The sequence below is a fragment of the Oncorhynchus mykiss genome, chromosome 14 (assembly GCF_057628025.1).
Source record: "Oncorhynchus mykiss isolate SJ-2025 chromosome 14, ASM5762802v1, whole genome shotgun sequence".
In the NCBI taxonomy this organism is placed as follows: domain Eukaryota; kingdom Metazoa; phylum Chordata; class Actinopteri; order Salmoniformes; family Salmonidae; genus Oncorhynchus; species Oncorhynchus mykiss.
The window spans coordinates 11036610-11051884 of NC_143035.1; the positions used below are offsets into that span (position 1 = coordinate 11036610).

The 15275-nt window shown below is 43.6% G+C and overlaps 1 protein-coding gene across 1 annotated transcript in view; it reads left to right on the forward strand.

Moving 5' to 3' along the window:
* Positions 1–14945, forward strand: part of LOC110487730 (vascular endothelial growth factor receptor kdr-like) — a 77586-nt gene extending 62641 nt beyond the window's left edge. Inside the window, exons 27-30 of the mRNA XM_036942928.2 lie at positions 5553–5674; positions 7297–7369; positions 7607–7707; positions 10641–14945. Coding sequence (XP_036798823.1) covers positions 5553–5674; positions 7297–7369; positions 7607–7684 — 273 coding nt within the window. The 3' untranslated portion in view covers positions 7685–7707; positions 10641–14945. The remainder of the gene's footprint in view (positions 1–5552; positions 5675–7296; positions 7370–7606; positions 7708–10640) is intronic.
* The last annotated feature ends 330 nt before the right edge of the window (positions 14946–15275 follow it).

Here is a 15275-nt window from a genome sequence, read left to right on the forward strand (position 1 = left end):
AGTGGCTTCCGTCTGGCCACTTTACCATAAAAGCCTGATTGGTGGGGTGCTGCAAAGATGTTTGTCTTTCTGGAAGGTTCTCCCATCTCCACAGAGGAACTCTGGAGATCTGTCAGAGTGACCATCGGGTTCTTGGTCACCTCCCTGAGCAAGGCCCTTCTCCCCCGATTGCTCAGTTTGGCCGGGAGGACAGCTCTAGGAATACTCTTGGTGGTTCCAAACTTCTTCCATTTAAGAATGGTGGAGGCCACTGTGTTCTTGGGGACATTCAATGCTGCATCAATGTTTTGGTACCCTTCCCCAGATCTGTGGCTCGACACATTGCTGTCTCGGAGCTCTACTTACAATTCCTTCGACCTCATGGCTTTGTTTTTGCTCTGACATGCTTTGTCAACTGTGGGACCTTATATAGACAGGTGTGCCTTTCCAAATCATGTCTAATCAATTGAATTTACCACAGGTGGACTACAATCAAATTTTAGAAACAGGGTGCACCTGAGCTCAATTTCGAGTCTCATAGTAAAGGGTCTGAATACTTATGTGTTTTCGCTTTGTCATTATGGGATATTGTCTGTAGATTGTTGAGGATTTTTTTTATATATATACATTTTAGAATAAGGCTGTAACGTAACAAAATGTGGAAAAAGTCAAGTGGTCTGAATACTTTTTGAATGCACTGTATACGTGTTGATTCTTGAAGAATATAACTTATAAATGCCTCATGAGCTTAGTTCAACGGTCGTACCCCATTAGAATCCAAAATATAACTTTATATGTTTGTAAACAATGTAAATGTAAGCAAACACTGTATAGCCTCAAAACATGGTTCAAACTATGAGGTGGGTGAACCACTTTGTTATTGTTTCAATTTAGTATTCTAGCTTCAACTGTAAAAATGTATTACCTTTTAATGCGGCATGAACAGAACCAGGCATGATGTTTTTGTCTGATTGCCAAACAAATCATTTTAAAAAGTATGCTACCTGTGTTTGTGTACTTTAATATAATTACAGCATCTTAAACACTCTGGCCTTGTCTCATCTAAGTGCACTATGCTCTGGCCTTGCCTCATCTAAGTGCACTATGCTCTGGCCTTGCCTCATCTAAGTGCACTATGCTCTTGCCTTTCCTCATCTAAGGGCACTATGCTCTGGCCTTGTCTCATCTAAGTGCCTTGTCTCATCTAAGTGCACTATGCTCTGGCCTTGCCTCATCTAAGGGCACTAGCCTAGCCTCATCTAAGTGCACTATGCTCTTGCCTTTCCTCATCTAAGGGCACTATGCTCTGGTCTTAACTCATCTAAGGGCACTATGCTCTGGCCTTGCCTCATCTAAGTGCACTATGCTCATAAGGCTTGTATGACTTACTGTGTTTTATATGCTTTGCTTCTGGCCAGTAAAACTGAGTGTGGTGGAGCACATTTGCGTATAACCTATGCTCCTCATGGAGTAAAAGGGTTTAGGTAAGTAAGTCAAGTTTAGGCAAAGTGCCTAAAACTACTTCCATGTGGGGGAAGCCACAACGCAGATAAAGAGCCACTGAACACGCCGATTGGCACGTGTGTTTTTCTGTTGCTCATTAGAATTGTTTTATTTCTGTCTTGGAGGTGTGTTTCCTGACTGATTCCGCGTTTGGTTAATGATGTTTGTCCCCAATGAGACACTGTAGACGCAGAAGCCTATTTTACTGCCTCAAAATCTCCATAATTAATCTAAGGTAACTCAAAGAATCTGTAATTAATTTTGCCGTTTTGTCCGAGGATGTTTAAGTTGCACAATAACATCCAACCAAGGTATTTGGTGCAGTATTTCTCATGTAAATGTTTTTTAGGGCTGCTGGGCAGGCCTGACTCACTGTCTATGCTATTGGATAGAGCGAAATCACTGCAGCTGTTCACCCCATATTAGTGGGCAAGTGGACATCGTCAAATCAAAACCCAACCTTAATTTCCCGGTGTGACGCACAGATGTTCCAAACTCAGTTTAAGACGAGACTGACTCTATGACCAAAATTAACCTATTTACACAACTGGGAGGGTAAGTCACACTCAACAACCCCCCCCCCCCCCCCCCCCCTGCTTTTTGTGGTAGTGGAATGACAAGGAGATATTGAGAAATAGGAATGACATCAAACAGTGGTGTAGTGCTGCCTAGAGAAGTGAGTACACTCTAATTTTGACAAATATTTTTCAAGAGCACTGTGTGACATACACTTTCAGTGACTTAAAATGATAAATCCCATATTGGTCTTTCACAGTCAGGCCTACCCAAGCTGTACTGTGCAACTAGGCTAATAGTAGGCCTACTATTGAAATGCTGTAGATAAATGAGGCTGTCAACTGAGTCCCTCTTTTTAAATTGAAAAACAACTAAATTAGATGTCAACAATATCAACAATGATTGATATTTAAGTGTATTTACCCTTTAATTCAACTGCGCAGGCACCTAGCACTATTATTTGGTTAGCGGTGTTTGTGTAGAACACATGAGATGGAGTTTGTGTAACAATGTTGCTTCTGTCCCTCTCCTCATCCCAAACCGGGGCTCGAACCAGGGAGCCTCTGAACACATCAACAACTGCCTTCCACGAAGCATCGTTTACCTATCACTCCACTGAAAGCCATGGTCCTTGCAAAACAAGGGAAACAGCTTCTTCAAGGTCTCAGGACATGGATAGACGTCCAATTTCGAAGTAAATCTTGAACGACCCGGCTGTATTTTAGAACAGTGTTTTCCGCAAATTCCATTTTGGAACATTTGCGCGTAGGCCTACCACTGCGTGCACACTGCTGAGCTTTAAAATGTGTTTATCAACGTTTTAAGCTAAACATTCAGATCTGTTCTGTCAGCCTTATTAATTGATACGGCGTATACCTCCACTTCACTACTTTGATATGAATCGTGGGGATAAGAAGTGAGCGTACACAATGCCCACAACAAAATTGGAGGTGCACGGCATATACCTCTGTATACCCTTCACTACACCACTGGAATCAAGACCGGGAGAAGGAAAGCAGCGACTGTGTCTGCTGATGGAAAATTGGCTGTTTCCCCTGCGAACACAAAACCATACGGTCCCATCAAGTCCTAATAATGCCAAAAACTCAGAGTTTAAAAGACAGTCAAATAAACAGTCACAGAGAGTGGGGATTGTAAAGAGATTAGAGATGATAGCAGACCAGACCTCACACGTCACATAAAACCGCAGTATAGAAATGCTTTATAACATAACAGATTGCTCTCGCTAAAAACCAACTGTGTGGGAACCCATCCTGACTGGACAGAAAAGAGCCGCACAGTAAGGATTTCAACCCCTCCATTAAGATACAGTTGAATTCAGAAGTTTACATAAACCTCGGTTGGAGTCATGAAAACTCGCTTTTCAACCACTCCACAAATGTCTTGTTAACAAACTATGTTTAGCAAGTCGGTTAGGGCATCTACTTTGTGCATGACACAAGTCATTTTTCCAACAATTGTTTACCGACAGATTATTTCACTCATAATTCATTGTATCAGAATTCCAGTGGGTCAGAAGTTTACATACACTAAGTTGACTGTGCCTTTAAACAGCTTGGAAAATTCCAGGAAATTATGTCATGGCTTTAGAAGCTTCTGATAGGCTAATTTACATAATTTGAGTCAATTGGAGGTGTACCTGTGGATGTATTTCATGGCCTACCTTCAAACTCAGTGCCTCTTTGCTTGACATCATGGGAAAATCAAAAGAAATCAGCCAATACCTCAGAAAAAAATTGTAGACCTCCACAAGTCTGGTTCATCCTCGGGAGCAATTTCCAAATGCCTGAAGGTACCACGTTTATCTGTACAAACAATAGTACGCAAGTATAAACACCATGGGACCACGCAGCCGCCATACCACTCAGGAATGAGACGCGTTCTGTCTCCTAGAGATGAATGTATTTTGGTGCGAGAAGTGCAAATCAATCCCAGAACAACAGCAAAGGACCTTGTGAAGATGCTGGAGGAAATGGGTACAAATGTTTCTATATTCACAGTAAAACGAGTCTTATATTGACATAACCTGAAATGCCGCTCAGCAAGGAAGGAGCCACCGCTCCAAAACCACCATTAAAAAGCCAGACTACGGTTTGCAACTGCACATGGAGACAAATATTGTACTTTTTGGAGAAAAAGGAAGGAGACGCGTTCTGTCGCCTAAAGATGAATGAACTTTGGTGTCGAAAAGTGCAAATCAATCCCAGAACAACAGCAAAGGACCTTGTGAAGATGCTGGAGGAAACAGGTACAAAAGTATCTATATACACAGTAAAACAAGTCCTATATCGACATAACTTGAAAGGTCGCTCAGCAACGAAGAAGCCACTGCTCCAAAACCACCATAACAAAGGCTAGACTACGGTTTGCAACTGCACATGGGACAAAGATCGTACTTTTTGGAGAAATGTCCTCTGGTCTGATAAAACAAAAATAGATCTGTTTGGCCATAATGACCATCGTCATGTTTGGAGGAAAAAGGGGGAGGCTTGCAAGCCAAAGAACACCATCCCAATCGTGAAGCACTGGGGTGGCAGCATCATGTTGCGGCGGTGCTTTGCTGCAGGAGGGACTGGTGCACTTCACAAAATAGATTGCACCATGAGGGAGGAAAAGTATGTGGATATATTGGAGCAACATCTCAAGACATCAGTCAGGAAGTTAAAGCTTGGTCGCAAATGGGTCTTTCAAATGGAAAATGACCCCAAGCATACTTCCAAAGTTGTGGCAAAATGGCTTAAGGACAACAAAGTCAAGGTATTGGAGTGGCTATCACAAAGCCCTGACCTTAATCTCATAGAAAATTTGTGGGCAGAACTGAAAAAGTGTGTGCGAGCAAGGAGGCCTAGAAACCTGACTCAGTTACACCAGCTCTGTCAGGAGGAATGGGCCAAAACTTATTGTGGGAAGCTTGTGGAAGGCTACCTGAAATGTTTGACCCAAGTTAAACAATTTAAAAGCAATGCTACCAAATACTAATTGAGTGTATGTAAACTTCTGACCCACTGAGGATGTGATGAAAGTGGGAATAACCCACTGGGAATAAATCGTTCTCTCTACAATTATTCTGACATTTCCCATTCTTTAAATAAAGTGGTGATCCTAACTGACCTAATACAGGGAATGTTTTACCAGGATTAAATGTCAGTAATTGTGAGTTTAAATGTATTTGGCTAAGGTGTATGTAAACTTCCGACTTCAACTGTAGGTCTGTTACTTACAGACAGACTCAGTCCTTCAATGGCCAGTCAGTGAGGTTGTCTCTACCAACATCCTCACACTGCTCCATCTGTGGCCCTCAGGCATTCCACATTTTATTTTATTAGGCGTGACCTTTGGGTTCTTTGGCAACATTCCCTGCTAGTCTGCAGGCCCTGAATGGATGTTTGTGGAGCACACGGACAGTATTATGCTCAAATCTCAAAAGGCTTCACACACTTATCACATACATGTGTTTTCCGTCATGCTATGATAGTTGTTAGCTAGGCCTCTGGTCTGACATGTTGTGGTCTCTCCTCTTTCTTTCCGTTCAGGAGGGAAAGCATTACATCCCAATAGCAGCCCTGCTGTCCAAGGAGGGAGACCCCTCCAACACGGCCCGGTCAGAGGAGACCAACACCAGGCCGCTCTCTCACCGCGACTCAGGGAGCACCTGGTGAGAAACAAGAGTCTGTCAACTGGCCAGTCACTACACTACATTACCCAGCTATATTACCCTCAACCTAACAGAGATATATATATATATATATATACATTACCCTCAACCAAACACAGAGATATTACCCTCAACCAAACAGAGAGATATTACCCTGAACCTAACAGAGAGATATTACCCTGAACCTAACAGAGAGATATTACCCTGAACCTAACATGGAGATCACACAGACACCTGTGGCTCACAACACTATTGAATAAGCTCTCTCACATTTTATATCATCGCGGTTTAGTTGAAGATTTCTGCCATAATCTATGTACATTATATAACATTTAATAGAGACACTTCAGCAGTGAAATGTAATGTCTCTTTGGGCATCTTGGCTTAACGGAATGTTTATCTCTCTTTAAATATGTGTTATCTTAAATGTACTGAATGTTAAAGCTACAATATGTACGTTTTTGGGCAACCCTACCGAAGGTTGCTAGGTGCACGGTGTTTCCTCCGACACATTGGTGCGGCTGGCTTCCGGGTTGGATGCGGGCTGTGTTAATAAGCAGTGCGGCTTGGTTGGGTTGTGTATCTGAGGACGCATGACTTTCAACCTTCGTCTCTCCAGAGCCCGTACGGGAGTTGTTGCGATGAGACAAGATAGTAGCTACTAACAATTGGATACCACAAAATTGGAGAGAAAAAGGGGGTAAAATAAAAATAAAAAAATAAATAAAAGATAGAGAAAAAAATACATGTGACTTATAGATCTGTCATTCGCAGTTAAAGCGCGTCTAAGAAGCTGTGGATATGTTCTATGTGCGCTATTTCTATGCTTCCCGTTCTTAAGTTTAGTTTTTGCGTCTTTTACGTTCAGTTTGGTACACCAGCTTCAGACAGCTGAAAATACTATATCTTTAGTTATGGAAAATATATTTAACCGCGGTTTAGATGGTGCAATGATTCTCTACATGCTACTTGCTTGTTTTGGCACATCAACTGATATTAGGCGAACTATTAGAATTTTAGCAACTAGGAAATGTCAGAGGGATTTCTGCATATTGTGCTTTTAAAATAACAACCAATCACTTCAGTACATTGTTCAAAGCACACACCATTTTCTTAACATGTGCTTTGCTTGGCGGTTCGGCTACTTACTCTTAAAGAAGTTCATGTAGATCTAGTTGAAGACAGTGAAAGACCTGATTAAGGTTGAGATAAGAACTATATACATTGGCAGTGAGATGTTGAGGGAGCCCAAAGCATTGTGGCCCCTTCAAGGAATTTCCTCCCAAACCACAGACCCTCCTTTAGGGTTTTGGTCCACTTAAAATAATATTTGTCAAGCCCTCGTTTCACAGGTCCTACGAGTGTGTTTATTGAGAATGTGTTGAAATGCTCTAATAGCAGTTATCCCTTAAGCGGAATTAAGCAGCCATTTGATTCTCTGCGTCTGTTGAAAAGCAAAATAAATAGAGGTTCTTTTCAAAGACCAATCCCACTGACACTATGTAATTGTTCATTAACTTGATTATGTTCCCGCTTTTTGTGTTTCTCAATGCCACTTTTTGGCACGTGTAATCTTGGAATTCCCTGATTGGGATCTGATTTTGGAAATCTTATCCCTTCAGGAACATCCGGCCGGGAAGTGTGAAGACCTTTGACGAGGTTACCATGGAGAACAGCTCTAACGACAACCATGAGGTGAATTAACTCATCACCCCCCAACGTAACATGAGGGTGTCTCTTCACTACAGAGCTGCCTAATTAGTAGGGTGTAAAACATCTGGCTTGTAAGAATAGACATATGTGAGACCACGCTTTTGTTGGACTAGCTCTGACACTTTCTCTATCATTCTCTCATCCTCTTTCTCTCTCTTTCTCTATCTCTTTCACTCTCTTTGTTTCCTGATATTTCCCTCCCTCTCTCTGCACGTGCAGGGGGGACAGTCGGACAGTGGGATGGGCCTGTCGTCTGACGATGGGAACACGCTGAAGCGCCTGGAATCTTTTGCCTGACCTCCCTGCATCATGGCCCTGGCGTGAGTACACCTAATCCCCATCTTCCCTGTCACTGACATCATCTGGAGACGCAGAGAGGGGCGGATAGAACCATAGTGAGAGGCAGAAAGAGGCAGGGGAGCCACCGGCAGAGGCAGGTAGGGGTAGAGCGGCAGGGAGGGGTAGATGGGCTGGGAGGGGGGGTAGAGAGGCAGAGGCGGGGAGGGGTGGAGAGGCAGAGAAGGGTAGAGAGGCCGAGGCCGGGAGGGGTGGAGAGGCAGAGGCCGGGAGGGGTGGAGAGGCCGAGAAGGGTAGATAGGGTGGAGAGGCAGAGGCCGGGAGGGGTGGAGAGGCAGAGGCCGGGAGGGTTGGAGAGGCAGAGGCCGGGAGGGTTGGAGAGGCAGAGGCCGGGAGGGTTGGAGAGGCAGAGGCCGGGGGGGTTGAGAGGCAGAGGCTGGGAGGGGTGGAGAGGCCGGGAGGGGTGGAGAGGCTGGGATCGGTGGAGATGCTGGGAGGGGTGGAGAGGCAGAGGCCGGGAAGAGGCCGGGAGGGGTGGAGAGGCAGAGGCCAGGGGGGTGGAGAGGCAGAGGCCGGGGGGGGGGGTGGAAAGGCAGAGGCCGGGGGGGGTGGAGGCAGAGACCGGGAGGGGTGGAGAGGCAGAGACCGGGATCGGTGGAGAGGCTGGGATCGGTGGAGAGGCTGGGAGGGGTGGAGAGGCTGGGAGGGGTGGAGAAGCAAAAGAAGGGTAGAGGGGTAGAGAAGCAGGATGGAGAGATGTGGGATGCAGAAAGAGGTAGGAGAGAAGGAGAGACAGGGTGCTGGACCTACCCAGGAAACCCACCCACTGGCCTGGAATGTAGACGTTCGGATTGTCTCACACACACACACACACACACACACACACACACACACACACACACACATGGTCCCTATCACCCTCTGAACCTCAATGACAGGTTTTTGCATTTGTAAAAAGAAGCCATGCGAGAGCCCAATCGAGACAAAGGACTCTGGGGAGGGATATTGCCCTAAGGTGACAACCCAAAAGACAGAGAACAAAAGTCCAGTGGAAGTGTGACTCGGGCCTGGGTGGTTTAACACTAAAACTCAAAAGGCTGCTCGGCCTGATTGAGACATCCTCTGACAACTTACTTATCAAGGAGTTTCTACGTGTTTAGAGTAGAGGCAGTGTTTCATACATCACTCAACTGCTATAGTGTGAGATGACATGAGAGGTCGGGGCCAAGGAGGCACTCTGTCCAAGCACTCTGTCCAAGCACTCTGTCCAAGCACTCTGTCCAAGTACTCTGTCCAAGCACTCTGTCCAAGCACTCTGTCCAAGCACTCTGTCCAAGCACTCTGTCCAAACACTCTGTCCAAACACTCTGTCCAAACTCTCTGTCCAAACACTCTGTCCAGAGTCAATCTAACGGATGTTAACAGAGTAACAGTGTCATTGCTGAGGAACAGTTGTGGACTCAGATGTCTCATCACCCTGGATGTTATCTGGTCCACTGTAATCAGTCTGTGGTGGCTGTTGTCTAGCATCACCCTGCGTCTTTGAGAATGAAGGCTCCCCTACGCAATGAACTGAGAGCTAATGTTCAAATAGAGAACATTCCATTATGCATGTACAGTCCACCCACTGTCCCACATAAACCTGTGGTTTGTGTAGATTTAGCTTTTAGAGATTGTTTAACATGTTCTGACAAGCAAGAACAGCTAACAAACAATGTATTTTTTCAATGCAATAATCATAAACTGGCAGAAAGGGTACAGGAAAACATCCTTGAGTGGAGTTTGATGTGAAATTACCATGATTAATGACACTATTCCGAAACCCCCAATGAACAAGGTCTTGGTTTGAATAAAACGTTATGGATCCCCTCCCTCAGCAACCATTGTTCCCTCCCAACCCCAGCCCCACACCCCCATCAACCCATGTACAGTGCTCCCATCGTCTCTGTGCCCCTATGTGATGCACAACGCTGGGTAGAGAGAGACTAGAAGACCACTACCTTTGGGCACAGCCTTAGCTTCCATGGCCTCTTCCATGGGAGAACCAGTCACCAGAGGCATGCAGAGAATTATCTATTTATTGAGGGGAAAGAACCCTTACTGGGTCGCCACTCGATCACTGTCACCTTTGACCTTCTGGAGGTTTACGAGGGAGGGCCTCCCTGGCTCTGTAATGGTCCTCTAGCTTTGTGCTGTAGAATTCCACGTGGCACTCCCTCTTCCCCACTTGCAGTTGTCCTATACCCTCTCCCTATAGCTCTCTCTCTCTATCTCCCTCTCTTTGTAGACGTGTGTAAATGCTTGGCATAGTATTCATGTCAGTACTTGATTCAACAAAAATCTCAAATGTAATACACCACCCTGTCATTTCCCCAGTCTCATAGTCAATGCAGCTAGTCAGTCATGTGATTTACCCCACTGGGATCTGACCTTGCGTCCCTGTGAGCTAGGTTCTGGAAACTCCTAGCAACCAGAAGACAATAGTAGTCAATTACTCATATAAGGAGTGTTTATGGGAGCAGAAGTGAGAGAGGCCAGAGAACATGATTGATGATATCCTTTATGAACAATTTATCATGGAAATGTATTATTGGTTTATTACTGAGTCAGTTTTTAAACATGTATGTTCTCTCTCTCTCTCTCTCTCTCTCTGTCTCTCGCTCTCTCTCTCTCTCTCTCTCTCTCTCTCTCTCTGTCTCTCTCTCTCTGTCTCTCTCTCTCTCTCTGTCTCTCGCTCTCTCTCTCTCTCTCTCTCTCTCTCTCTCTCTCTCTCTCTCTCTCTGTCTCTCGCTCTCTCTCTCTCTCTCTCTCTCTCTCTCTCTCTCTCTCTCTCTCTCTCTCTCTCTCTCTCTCTCTCTCTCTGTCTCTCTCTCTCTCTCTCTCTCTCTCTCTCTCTCTCTCTCTCTCTCTCTCTCTCTCTCTCTCTCTCTCTCTCTCTCTCTCTCTCTCTCTCTAGGATGAAGGAGGTGAGTAGGAGTAAGGAGTCGGTGCTGATTGAGGAAGAGAAGGACAAGTACCCGCGGCCTGTCTCCTCTCTGGACTTCATCCTGAACAACTCTTCCCTGGAGCCTGGTCTGGAGTGCCACAGCCCGCGCCCTGACTACAACTACATAGTGCGCCCCTCCACCCCACCTGTGTAGCCCTACCCCACCCCATCGCCGTGGGAGACCCCCCCCCCCCCCCCGCCCCTGGTGGAGAGTCTGACTGAATGCCTCAAGGCCTCTCCTTTGTTCTCCTCTGTTCTAGCTCGCCCTGGTCTTCACAGCGCACTGTAAAACTCCTGCTGCTGCCTCTCTCCTCTTAACTTCTTCCATTTCTCCTCATCCCCGGGGCTTGAGCTAGAGACAAGTTTGAGACGCTTTGTTACAACGTGGGATCTGTTACTTTAGGACTGTGACACCTTTCTGTGTATCTGCACTTAGCCTGCCTGCTTCCCATCAGCCCACAGTGCAGGAAGGAGGAAGAAGAGTCTGCCTTCTCAGCCTGTCCCAGGGGTTCATCTATGTGCTGCTGGTCTTCTCCATACCCCACTGTGATATCCACACCACAGGAGGTTGGTGGCACCTTAATTGGGGAGGACGAGCTCGTGGTAATGACTGGAGCGGAGTAAGTGGAATGGTATCAAGTACATGAAACACATGGTTGCTATGTATTTGATGCCATTCCTTTAGCTCCATTCCAGACATTACTATGAGCCGTCCTCCCCTCAGCAGCCTCCACTGATCCACACATACAGATACCTATAGATACCGATAGACCTACAGTGCTTTCAGAAAGTTTTCATACAGTTGAAGTCGGAAGTTTACATACACTTATGTTGGAGTCATTAAAACTCGTTTTTCAACCACTCCACAAATTTCTTGTTAACAAACTATAGTTTTGGGAAGTCGGTTAGGACATCTACTTTGTGCAAGACACAAGCCATTTTTCCAACAATTGTTTACGGACAGATTATTTCACTTATAAGTCACTGTATCACAATTCCAGTGGGTCAGAAGTTTACATACACTAAGTTGACTGTGCATTTAAACAGCTTGGAAAATTCCAGAAGATGTCATGGCTTTAGAAGCTTCTGATAGGCTAATTGACATCATTTGAGTCAATTGGAGGTGTACCTGTGGATGTATTTCAAGGCCTACATTCAAACTCAGTGCCTCTTTGCTTGACATCATGGGAAAATCAAAATAAAACAGCCAAGACCTCAGAAAAAAGTCTGGTTCATCCTTGGGAGCAATTTCCAAATGCCTGAAGGTACCACGTTCACCTGTACAAACAATAGTACGCAAGTATAAACACCATGGGACCACGCAGCCGCCATACCACTCAGGAATGAGACGCGTTCTGTCTCCTAGAGATGAATGTATTTTGGTGCGAGAAGTGCAAATCAATCCCAGAACAACAGCAAAGGACCTTGTGAAGATGCTGGAGGAAATGGGTACAAATGTTTCTATATTCACAGTAAAACGAGTCTTATATTGACATAACCTGAAATGCCGCTCAGCAAGGAAGGAGCCACCGCTCCAAAACCACCATTAAAAAGCCAGACTACGGTTTGCAACTGCACATGGAGACAAATATTGTACTTTTTGGAGAAATGTCCTCTGGTTTGATGAAACAAAATGAGAATTGTTTGGCCATAATGACCATCGTTATGTTTGGAGGAAAAAGGGTGATGCTTGCAAGCCAAAGAACACCATCCCCACCGTGAAGCACAGGGGTGGCAGCATCATGTTGTGGGGGTGCTTCGCTGCAAGAGGGACTGGTGCATTCACAAAATAGATGGCATCATGAGGTAGGAAAATTATGTGGATATATTGGAGCAACATCTCAAGACATCAGTCAGGAAATTAAAGCTTGGTCGCAAATGGGTCTTCCAAATGGACAATGACCCCAAGCATACTTCCAAAGTTGTGGCAAAATGGCTTAAGGACAACAAAGTCAAGGTATTGGATTTTCCATCACAAAGCTCTGACCTCAATCCTATAGAAGATCTGTGGGCAGAACTGAAAAAGTGTGTGCGAACAAGAAGGCCTACAAACCTGACTCAGTTACACCAGCTCTGTCAGGAGAATGGGCCAAAATTCACCCAACTTATTGTGGGAAGTTTGTGGAAGGCTACCCGAAACGTTTGACCCAAGTTAAACAATTTAAAGGCAATGCTATCAAATACTAATTGAGTGTATGTAAACTTCTGACCCACTGGGAATGTGATGAAAGAAATAAAAACTGAAATAAATCATTTTCTCTACTGTTATTCTGCCATTTCACATTCTTAAAATAAAGTGGTGATCCTAACTGTCATAAGACAGGGATTTTTTTACTCTGATTATATGTCAGGAATTGTGAAAAACTGAATTTAAATTGATTTGGCTAAGGTGTATGTAAACTTCCGACTTCAACGGTACCTCTTGACTTAATCCACATTTTATTGTGTTACAGCCTGAATTCAAAATTGATTAAATAGATTTTTTTCTCACCCATCTACAATTAAATGTAGAATATCAAACAAGATAATATAAAATCATAAGACAGTTATGTATATTCTTCTGTATATCAAATTATATATACATTAACTTAATTTCCTTTAAAGACTCAGACATTAGTTAGAATCTAAATATTGCACAATGTTCTCATTTGTGAGGTCCTCACACAATACCCCATAATGACAAAGTGAAAGCATGTTTTTAGACATTTTTGCAAATTTATTGAAAATGAAATACAGAAATAACTCATTCACATCATTATTCACACCCCTGAGTCAATACTTTGTAGAAGCACCTTTGGCAGCGATTACAACTTTGAGTCGTTCTGGGTAAGGCTCTAAAAGCTTTCCACACCTGGATTGTGCAACATTTTCCCATTATTATTTTCAAAATTCTTCAACCTCTGTCAAATTGGTTGTTGATCATTGCTAAACAACCACTTTCAGGTCTTGCCATAGATTTTCAAGTAGATTTAAGTCAAAACGGTAATTCGGCCTCTCAGGAACATTCACAGTCTTCTTGGTAAGAAACTGCAGTGTAGATTTGGCCTTGTGTTTTAGGTTTATCCTGAAAAACTCCCCAGTCCGTAACGATAACGACAAGCATACCCCTAACATGATGCAGCAACCACTATTCTTGAAAATATGGAGAATAGTGTTGTATTAGATTTGCCCCAAACATAACAATTTGTATTCAGGACAAAAAAGTGAATTGCTTTGACAATTTTTTTGCAGTATTACTTTAGCTCCTTGCTACAAACAGGATGCATGTTTTATACATGTTTTTTTCTGTACATTCTTCCTTCTTTTCCCTCTGTCAATCAGGTTAGTATTGTGAAGTAACTACAATGTTGTTGAGCCAACCTCAGTTTTCTGCTGTGACAGCCATGAAACGCAGTAACTGTTTTAAAGTCACAATTGGCCTCTTGGTGAATTCCCTGAGCAGTTTCCTTCCTCTCCAGCAACTGAGTTAGGAAGGATGCCTGCATCTTTGTAGTGACTGGGTGTAAATAATGACTTCACCATGCTCAAAGTGATATTCAGTGTCTGCTTTTTCAAATGTTTACCCATCTGCCAATGGGGGCCCTTCTTTGAGAGGCATTGGAAAACGTCCCTGGTCTCTGTGGTTTAATCTGTGTTTGAAATTCACTGCTCGACTGAGGGACCTTACAATTATCTGTATGTGTGGGTTACAGAGATGAGATAGTCATTCAAAAATAATGTTAAACATTATTATTACACACAGAGTGAGTCCATGCAAGTTATGCGACTTGTTAAGCAAATTTTTACTCAAGAACTTATTTAGGCTTGCCATAACAAAGGGGTTGAATACTTATTTCATTTAATCCATTTTAAATTCAGGCAGTAATACAACAAAAAGTGGTAAAAGTCAAGGGGTGTGAATACTTTCTGAAGGCACTGTATGCAAACCTAAAGACAGGCTCAGGTATTCATATGATCTACTGTGAACAACACTAAGAAGCACAACAGATTCCAGACGTATAACACATGAAATGTAGTGGTAGCAGGTTATACTGTTGTGTAAATTAAGAATGTGTAACTATGTGGATGTGTTACGATGGGGATAAAACATGTAACAGAGAAAGAAAATAGGTTGGAGAATTGAGGCGTTTCTTGTTTTACTATTTTATTTCTGTACAAATGTTTTATAGAATAGAAAACTGGAAAGTAAATGTGCTATTTTATTATATTAAGTAATAATTATTGTGTTTTCTTTTAGTTCGTAATATGAGGTTTAATAAACATTCTTATCACAAAGTTGGTATTTTCAAGCATGTATTACTCAGCTTGACTTTAGCTAATGCTCACGTTTTTAAAAGGCACCTGTCGGACAGATCATCGGAATGGTTCGTGAATAATTGAATCTGCCAGTTTGAAAAGATTTCTCACTTGAGTACTCCGATCCCCAGTCTTCCCAGTGAACATGTTTTAAAAAAAAATTTAAAATCCCATTTCGCCTCAGAGAGAAGAAAGGGTTGAGACTGTAGATGGGTATTGGCTCAGTCTGAGTAGTAGTAGTTTCAACAGCCCATAAAGTCCCAATGCCCTCTGAATAGGGTTGAGGTATGAAGGGAACAGGGCAAAACG